The sequence below is a fragment of the Octodon degus genome, unplaced genomic scaffold, assembly GCF_000260255.1.
Source record: "Octodon degus isolate 3935 unplaced genomic scaffold, OctDeg1.0 scaffold00112, whole genome shotgun sequence".
NCBI classification, from domain to species: domain Eukaryota; kingdom Metazoa; phylum Chordata; class Mammalia; order Rodentia; family Octodontidae; genus Octodon; species Octodon degus.
The window spans coordinates 8465367-8474077 of record NW_004524688.1 but is presented as its reverse complement, the minus strand read 5'-3'; the positions used below and the strand labels follow the sequence as shown (position 1 = coordinate 8474077).

Genomic DNA, 8711 nt, shown 5'->3' with positions numbered 1-8711 from the left:
TTATAAACCCTTCCCACACTTTTATAAACCTTTCCCACACTTTAATACTTCTAATGTTCTTAACCATGTTCTAAACTTGTAAGCCCACGTAATTTTAACATAAACTGTACAGCACTGCAAAATCCCACAATATAGCACAAGATCTGTGATACTTTAGATTAATATTTTTTGAAAACCCTCAAAACGATGAGCCTGTGAAAGCTGAACCTTGAAATAGCAAGGGACTACTGTACTTTATTTTATTTTTTTTTGGGGGGTGGAACCAGGGATTGAACTCAGGCCCTTGAACTTGCCAGGTAAGCGCGTATTCTACTGAGCCATCTCCCTGGCCCCTAAAAGGCAGAAGGGTGTTTTTTTTTTTTTTGCTCCGAATGCCTTCAGGGCATGATTGGCTGGCTTGAGTTGTGGGGATCGAACCGCAGCAACCTGAGCCTGACTGCTTTGTTGAAGCAGCCACTTAAAGAACTGAGCCAAGGGGCAGGTCCCCAGGACTACTGTACTTTACATAAGACAATCAGTATGGACACTATATAAAGAACTCCTACAAAGTCATTGTAAGAAAAGCCAAAATCTTAATAGAGATAATGGGGCTAGTCACATAGAGAAAAACCAAGGAAAGAGTCTCACTTTCAAACAAAAATACAACACCCCACAGCCTGGTGAAAGACGGTTAAATCTGAAGATCTGATGTTTCAAGAGCATGCAGGGACAATGGCACATGCACCGGCATTCCTGTGCTCCAGGGTGACGGGGATGGTGGGTAGTGATTGGATTTCTTAGATTGGGTCCCCCTGAGGCTTTCAGGACATGCCTTGGGATTTTTTTTTTTTTTCCAGAGTACAGGCTGCTTTGCTCCCAGTAGTGGATATTAAAATCAATTTTCAGTGGGTTGAGATCAGCACACAAGGAAAAAGAAGATGGAGGAGAGAAAATGAAAACAGGCTATGTGCTGAGTCAGGAAGCTTCTGCTTTGTCAGCGTCCTGGGGTTCGGCCACCCAGAACACACTGGGTTGTCATCTCGACTTCCAATACTTGACCTTCGGTGGATGACTTCACAGAACTGCAAGGGCAGTCAGTATGTGTTCAGATTTTAACTCTAGGACTTTCCCAGTCTAGCAATCTTTGGCAATCCTCTCTAAATGCTGGGCAGCAGTAGCTGATGTGTAGTAGGTAAGGTACACTAAATGCATTCCTAATTTACGATATTTTCTTTTTAAATATGTCTTTTTTTTTTTAGATAAGCTCTCCTGCAGTTCAGGCTAGCCTTGAACTCACTATGTAGGCCAGGCTGTCCATAAACTCAATGATCCTCCTGCCTCAGTCTCATGAGGGCTGAGATTATAGCATACACAAGCATTCCTGGCAATTTATGCTGTTTTCAATTAACAAAGGATTTATCAGCCTGTGACCCCCTCATTAATCATGGAGCGTGTACACTTCAGTGTACAAATGAAGTAATTTGGAAGAGTCTTGAGTACAAGAAACGCTACCCCTCGCTATACGGAGCCAACCATGAGGACGTCTAGCAGTCAATTTGCACCTACAGAAGTCAGAAACAGCACATGTCTGGGCAACAGACAGCTCTGAGAACCAATCAGAGGTGTACACATGGGTGGCGCTCACAAACACACAAGATCAAGCCATGCAGTGCCCATGGCATGAGGCCACCTGTGCACGCGAGGAGACGGGTATGCCGCTGTACTGCCTCCTGGCTGTGAATCATGAGTGCCTGGGACAGGCACACCCTGGAGAGAACACGATCAGCTTCCTCAGAGCATGCAGGGAAGTGGCCAGGGCAGGCACACCCCACAATAGGCTTCTGCTTTATCTCTGTGAAAGAAAAATCTTTTCTTTTTTCCTTTTTTTCCCCTTGTATTTTAGGGAAGGCTGTACAGGGTGTTCAGGGTCTCACTACTAGATCGGACTTGTAGTGATTCTCTTGTTTACAGCCTCCCAAGTGCTGGGATTACAGGCATGCACCACCATGCCCAGTCTCAATGGCTGTCTCAGCACGCCCTGGGGGTGGGACTGGCACGGCAGGCCCAGGGATTGAAGCTCTGGCCCCTGCGCCTGCTTGCAGGTGCTTTAATCCTCCGAGCTATTTGGCTGGCCCTTGTGAAAGAAAAATCTTGAAGCCAAAATAACATCATGGTCCATGAGAGGAGAAAGCCAATGTGATAGATGGATGATTACTTAGCCTTAAAGGAGAAGGACATTCTGACATACTGCTAAGGTTTACATCCAGATGTCCCTCCCAAAGTTTCACGTGCTCATCAGCGGGGCTTTTGAGAATGCCTGGACCATAGGTATGTGATCTTGGATCATTAGTGTATGATACTGGATTATGGGCATGTGGTATTGGATTAGTCATGGCTGGTTTAGCATAGTTCTGTGTGTACACGATATTTACCAAAAAGGGAAAGATCTAATCCGGATGGCATCAACCCATGGGCCTGTTGGCTGAATGGAATGAAAAGGGAAAGGAAACTCACTGGTGTGTGTCGACCCTGCCATGGACTGTATCTCCTCTGCCATGCTGCCCTGCCTTGGAGCTGGCTGACTACAGACTGAAACCTCCACAAACTGTGAGCCAAAAACCCCTCTCCTCCTTTAACTTGGAGGTGTGAAGTATTTCATCCCAGCAACAAGAAAGTAATTAAGACACAGATGGTACAATGTCAATGGACCCTGAGGAGGAGAACGCCAAGGTGATACAGTCAGGTGTGGCTTACAGCAGGAGTCTATGCTGAGAAACTTGTTACTAGGCAAGTCTGTGATTGTGCAAACACCAACGTGTCCCGACACTGAGAAAGCCAGCGACAGCACCATACCACGATACTCTCGTGGGACCACCAGCAGATCAACACCCACTGACACCCATGTACACAAAAGTGCAAGCCAGACACAAAAGACAAATACAGTGCTGTGTGACTCCACTTATAAGCAGCCCCTGGAACAGTCTGAGTCAGAGACAGAGGGCATAGAGGTGATTTACAGGTGCTGGGCTGGGAGGCGCAGGAGCTTAGGTTTAATAGGTATAGAGTTTAGGTTTGAGAAAGGTGAAAGGTCCTGGAGATGGCAGGGATGGTGGCACAATGGTAAAATGGCACACTTCACATGTGAGATGTCACTGACTCATGGGAAGTGTCTGGGGATGTGTTACATTGTACTCTGAACTGTCTGCATTTTCAACACTTCATAGATCCTTTGCTGATGGAAGGTTTTCGCTTGATCAGGTCTTTTCACTTGCAGCATCTAGATAGCTCTGGAGGTGGGTAGCTGGCTCAGCAGGATGGGCTGCTACCCTGCAGGAGGTGGAGAGGTCTCAGTGGAGGCAGCCACTGTCCCAGGACCAGGTGACTCGTTTTGCTTGATCTTCAGTCCCACCTGCCTCTTTGGGTGCCCCTTCTGTCTCAGTTTTTACTCATTGCTAGACAAAATACCCAACACCCAAAATTAAGGAAGGAAAGGTTTATTTAGCTCACAGTTTGTGGAGGTTTCAGTCTATACTGGGCTGGCTCCCAGGCAGAGTGGCACATGGCAGAGAGCAGCAGTTCATGGCAGCAGAAAACAGCGAAGAGCAAAAGGGAAGGGCAGCAGCTGTGGCTTCCAGCCAGCCTCTCCCCCACCCCCCCTTATATTACAAGCAGGCTACCCTGGGGCTGGGGGTGTAGAACTCACACAATGTCCATGCCTTCCTCTTGCACAGGATGAGGATGTTTACAACTAAGAATCCTGGCTCAGGGCTAGGGAGATAGCTCAGTGGAATAAGTGCTTGCCTTGCAAGCGCTAGGTTCTGAGTTCGATCCCTGGTACCACACACAAACAAAAAAAATTATCATACTTCATAGTTTTAGGGCCAGGGAGATAGCTCAGTAGAATAAGCGCTTGCCTGGGCAAGCACAAGGTCCTGAGTTTAATCCCCAGTACCGGAAAAAAAAAAAGAAAAAGAAAATACCATAAGACAATGTTTTGGGGCTTGGGAGATAACTCAGTAGAATAAGTGCTTACCTTGGAAGCACAAGGTCCTGGGTTCAATCCTTAGTATTGCAAACAAAAAACAAAAAACAACAACAACAACAAGAAAACTGGCTCTCTGCTGAAGTCATTTAATGAAACTTTTAAATTTCTCAAGTTGACACAGTATATCAACCAGTACAATCCACCCCTTGTCAACTTGGCAACCAGACATTTCCTTAAACCAGTTTCCAGGTTCATAGATATGCTTATTAACATTTTACAACTTGAACTACATCAGAACCATGACATGTTACGCCACCCCCAAAGACTTATGAACATCCCTTTATGCAAAAGGCATTTTAGACCATCTCTAAGAGTTGCCCAACTCCTAACAGTTTCAGCATTGCTGAAAAGTCCAAGTCCCAAGCCTCCTCCAAGATGCAAGGCAAACTCTTAGCTGTGAGCCCCTATACCAATGAAAAGGTAAATACTTCCGACATTCAATGGCACAAGATAAACATTACCATTCCAGAAGGTACACACAGCAGGATACCAAGCATTGGGACCAAAGCATGTCCAAAATCCAGCAGGGCAAACATTAAGTCCTGTAGCTCTATGTGGAACATCCAAAGTAATCTGTAATGAGCTGTGATCTGGACCCTGGTATGGCCACTGCCTCCATTCTGGAACATGGGGCTCTGTGTCTCTCCAAAGCAAAGTCCCTTGCCCTTGCGGTCCGAGGCTGCAAAAGGCAAGGAACTGCCACTTTCTGTGATGCCCTCAGGACATCTTTTCTCTTCTTCTGTTCTTCCTGGGAAGTGGAGATCTCAGTGCTGTCTTTGCAATCCACAGCCATCCTAATACTCCCTCTCTGGCCAAACTCACAACATTTTAAATCTTCCTGCTGGGCTCTTTGTTCCTGACTCTCAACATATATCTGATTAAATGCCCCCAACAATAGCCATGCCACTGCCTCAACATTCAACTGCATTGAGATGTTTTTTGCAAGATTAACTAGTCCACTGTACTTAATCTCAGTCTCAGGCAAAATCTCTGGACAGAAGCAAAATGCAGACAAACTTTCTGGCAAGAAACAAAAATCATCCTCAGTCCAACAACCAATGCAATTCTTCTTCCCAGAAGAAACCTTCCCAACCTTGTCTTTACAGGCAGGCTTTCTTTTTTTTTTTTTTTTTTTTTCAGGCAGGCTTTCTATGAGCATTCTGGTCTTCTAAGCTCTGACCAGAATCTTCCCTACAGAAGAGCCTAAGGCATTCTAGCTGCTCACTAGGAGGCAACCTCTCCAAACCTTTTCTATCTCTTCCCATAAGCCATTCCCAAAAGCTCAATCCACATTGTCAGGTATAGTTACAGCAACAACCCCACACCTAGTACCAAAATCTGTCTGTTACTTTTTATTTCTTATTGGGACAAAATACCGACACCCCAAATTAAGGAAGGAAAGGTTTATTTTGCTCAGTTTGTGGAGGTTTCAATCTCTGTTCAGCTGGTTTCCAGACAGTGACACATGGCACAGAGCAGCAGTTCATGGCAGCAGAAAACAGCAGAGAGCAAAGGGAAGGGCAGCAGCTGCAGCTTCTAGCTAGCCCTTCTCCTCTCCTTATATTATAAACAAGCTAGCTACCCTGGGGCTGGGGGTGTAGGACTCACACAATGTCTATGCCCTCCTCTTGCACAGGATGAGGATGTTTACAAACTAAGAATCCGGCTCTTTGCTGAGTCACTTAATTAAACTTCCAAACTTCTCAAGTTGACACAATGTATCAACCAGTACACCCTCCTCTGACCCTACCTGCTCACCTTGCTCTGCTATTTCCAGTAGCCTCTCCCCAAACATAGTACCTCAGCAACTCCCCACAGCCAAGGAGCTGCCTTTCCCATCCCAGTACCTTTCCACCAACAGATTGACTGCTCCAGTCTCCCTGTCCACCAGGGACCCCAACATCAGGGTCACCTTTACAAATACAGTGGAACCTTGGTTCTCAAATGAAAGATGCATCTGGCAACCTTTCATTTTTCTTTACAAACTCGCATTGGGTGATGAACACGATCCCAGCCATCTTTTCCAGAATCATGGAGCGAACTACACTGGTGAACCAAGGCGCCATACTCAGGTCTGGACCTCGCCTCTACAGCCCCGCAATCACTTGCCCCCACCCCTCCCCGCCCAGTGCAGCCTCTCCCAAGCCCCTCCCAGCGTGGGCTGCAGAATCGACTTTGCCCCTTGATCCAGGGGTTGGAAGACTGGCTCTGCAAAGGCCAATAGCAAACACTTTCAGCTGGCCAGGCTGGAAGGCTGTTATGACCACAAAGCGCTGCCCTCAGGGTGCAGTGTTCTAGACAAGGGACCAGTGGGAGTGACTGTGAGACACTGAAATTTTATAGGCACCGAGGTTGAGCTTGACTTCCTGTAATTTTCAGATCCAGGCCAGCCTCCCCGGGGAAGCCTGTATCCACTCCTGGTGGAGAGTAATCTCTCATCTGAATCACTATGGTCCATGTTCTCTAAACACATCATGCACGGTGACATGTGACAAACAAGGTGTGAACCTCGTTAAAAACAATCACAATGCAACCTTCTATTTTATTTTTTATAATTTTATTTTAACTTAATTCTATTTTTTTTTTTACAATGCAACCTTCACATTGGAAAATGTTACTGTTTTCATTATCTGAAAAAGCTACATCCATATTCTAAGTTGGTTGTCCAGAATATTTTCAGAATTCAAGAACTCTTGGGGAATTGCAGTTAATAAGCCATACAAGAGAACAGAGCCCTGTTCCTGAGATGGGTCATCCCTATAAAAAATACAATGGGAGAGCTGGGCAGTGTAAGCACTTGCCTGACAAGTGCAAGGTCCCAAGTTCGATTCCCAGTACTGCATGTTATACTGGCCCTAAAACCAGGTGCAATGGTGTATGCCTGTAATCCCAGCACTGGGGCGGCTGACACATGCGGATCACTATGAGTCTGAGCTGTGTAGCAAGACCCTGCAGCAAATAAATAAACTAACAAATAATAAAAAACCCAGTGTGAGCTACATTTATAATTTAATTCTGACTAGCAGCCACCATTTAAAAAGGAAATAGAAACAAATGAAGGGGCTGGTGAGATGGCTCAGTGGTCTAAAGCACCTACTTAGAACAAGTTTAGCAAAGCACAGGGACCACGGTTCAATCCCCCAGCACCACATGCCAGCCAGCCCCGCCCCCTGGTGGGCTGAGCTGGCTACACACACACACACACACACACACACGAAATTAATTTCATTAATATGCCGTTTAAATCCAAGATATTCAAGATATTGTTCTTTCAGTGCATCCTCAATATGAAAAAATGATTAATGATATATTTCACCTCCGTAAAGTCTTCAAAATCTGATTTGTCACTTGCCAGCGACTCCGCCAGTGATCTGTCTCCCATTTAGTGGCTGCCGTAGCCTCTGCGGTGACCAAAGCACAGGCAGGGCCAGACAGTTCCTTTGGTTTGTGACCATAACTTAGTGAATGGCCAGACTCGGCTGCCAGCAACTCTCAGCTGCTTCCAAAAATCAAAACCATCTTCAAGTGAATATATGTTACCACCATTGAGGATAAGCAAAAGAATGTGCTGGAATTTAGGGGAGGGATCACAAAACACCCCATTTCCCATCAGATTCGAAACCTCTGCAGACTCTGGAGGTGTGTCCAACAGGTGCAGTTTTGCAAAAGAGAGAACAGGTTCCCAGCGCCTGGTAGCTCAGGAACAGAAAATCCCAGGACAGAGGCCCCCCATCTCCTGGTGCAGTGTCCCAGCTCCTCCTGGACTGGGAAATCTGGGCGCACAAGGGCCTCCCCACAGCCTCTGCAGTTCTAGAGTAACACACCTAGGAGATGTCGTTAAACATTTGATCGTTGTTCCCTATTTGTACAATCTATTTGCTGCTTTTGTGAGTCTCTTTCATGGAAATTAATCCTGTTTCCCAATCTCTGGTCTCAATCAAACTCCAAGTAGCCCTTAAACCACATAATCCAAAAATATGTTTCTATTTTCTACTATGTTGTGTCCTATCTAAAAAATGAATGAATGAATCAAAAATCCAGCCAGCAGGGCTGCGGATATAGCTCAGCGGCATAAGCCTGGCAAGCACGAGGCTCCAAGTTCGATCTCCAGTATGGGGGTCGGGGGGAGTCCAGCCAGTGCAATTGCATCCAGAGGGGTGCTAACTCACTAACTCTGTATCTCTGCACATAGATCGTCATCGACAGCCTCGGTGTTTCCAAAGGATACTTTTTGGGATTCCTGACTGCTTTCCCAGGAGAACAAACAGAAGCCCAGTGGATTTCTGCACAGAACTGGAGTTACCAGGGGTTTAACTCTGCCAGCTTACTGGAAACAGCTGAGCAGATTATCTCAGTATCAGATGAGATCTTTGTTCCTCCAGTGGATCACCTTTCAGTGTGTGCTGCCAGTGTCTCCGGTGGGGTGTTGGAAGTCTTATTTCTGTGGGAAAGCTTCTCTAGAGGAAAGATCACAATCCTCTGGCTCAGTTGTTCATGTCCCTTTCCTACTTTGCTGTGTTTCTTTTAATTGCATTATCCTTCTTTTTTTTTTCTTTTTTTTTTTTTTTTAGAACCGTGGACTGAACTCAGGCCCTTGCGCTTGCCAGGGAAGCGGATTTTCTACCTGAGCCATCTCCCCGGCCCCAGCATTATCCATTTTGAAGGACAGAAATTTTAAATGGTCACC

The 8711-nt window shown here is 46.0% G+C and overlaps 2 protein-coding genes across 6 annotated transcripts in view; one reads left to right on the top strand and one right to left on the bottom strand.

Moving 5' to 3' along the window:
• Tbc1d16 (TBC1 domain family member 16) overlaps positions 1-8711 on the bottom strand; it is an 85761-nt gene that overhangs the window by 67483 nt on the left and 9567 nt on the right. The window lies entirely within an intron of this gene.
• Ccdc40 (coiled-coil domain containing 40) overlaps positions 2677-8711 on the top strand; it is a 72810-nt gene continuing 66775 nt past the window's right edge. Inside the window, exon 1 of the mRNA XM_023699248.1 lies at positions 2677-2717. Within this exon, the coding sequence (XP_023555016.1) occupies positions 2677-2717 (41 nt within the window). The remainder of the gene's footprint in view (positions 2718-8711) is intronic.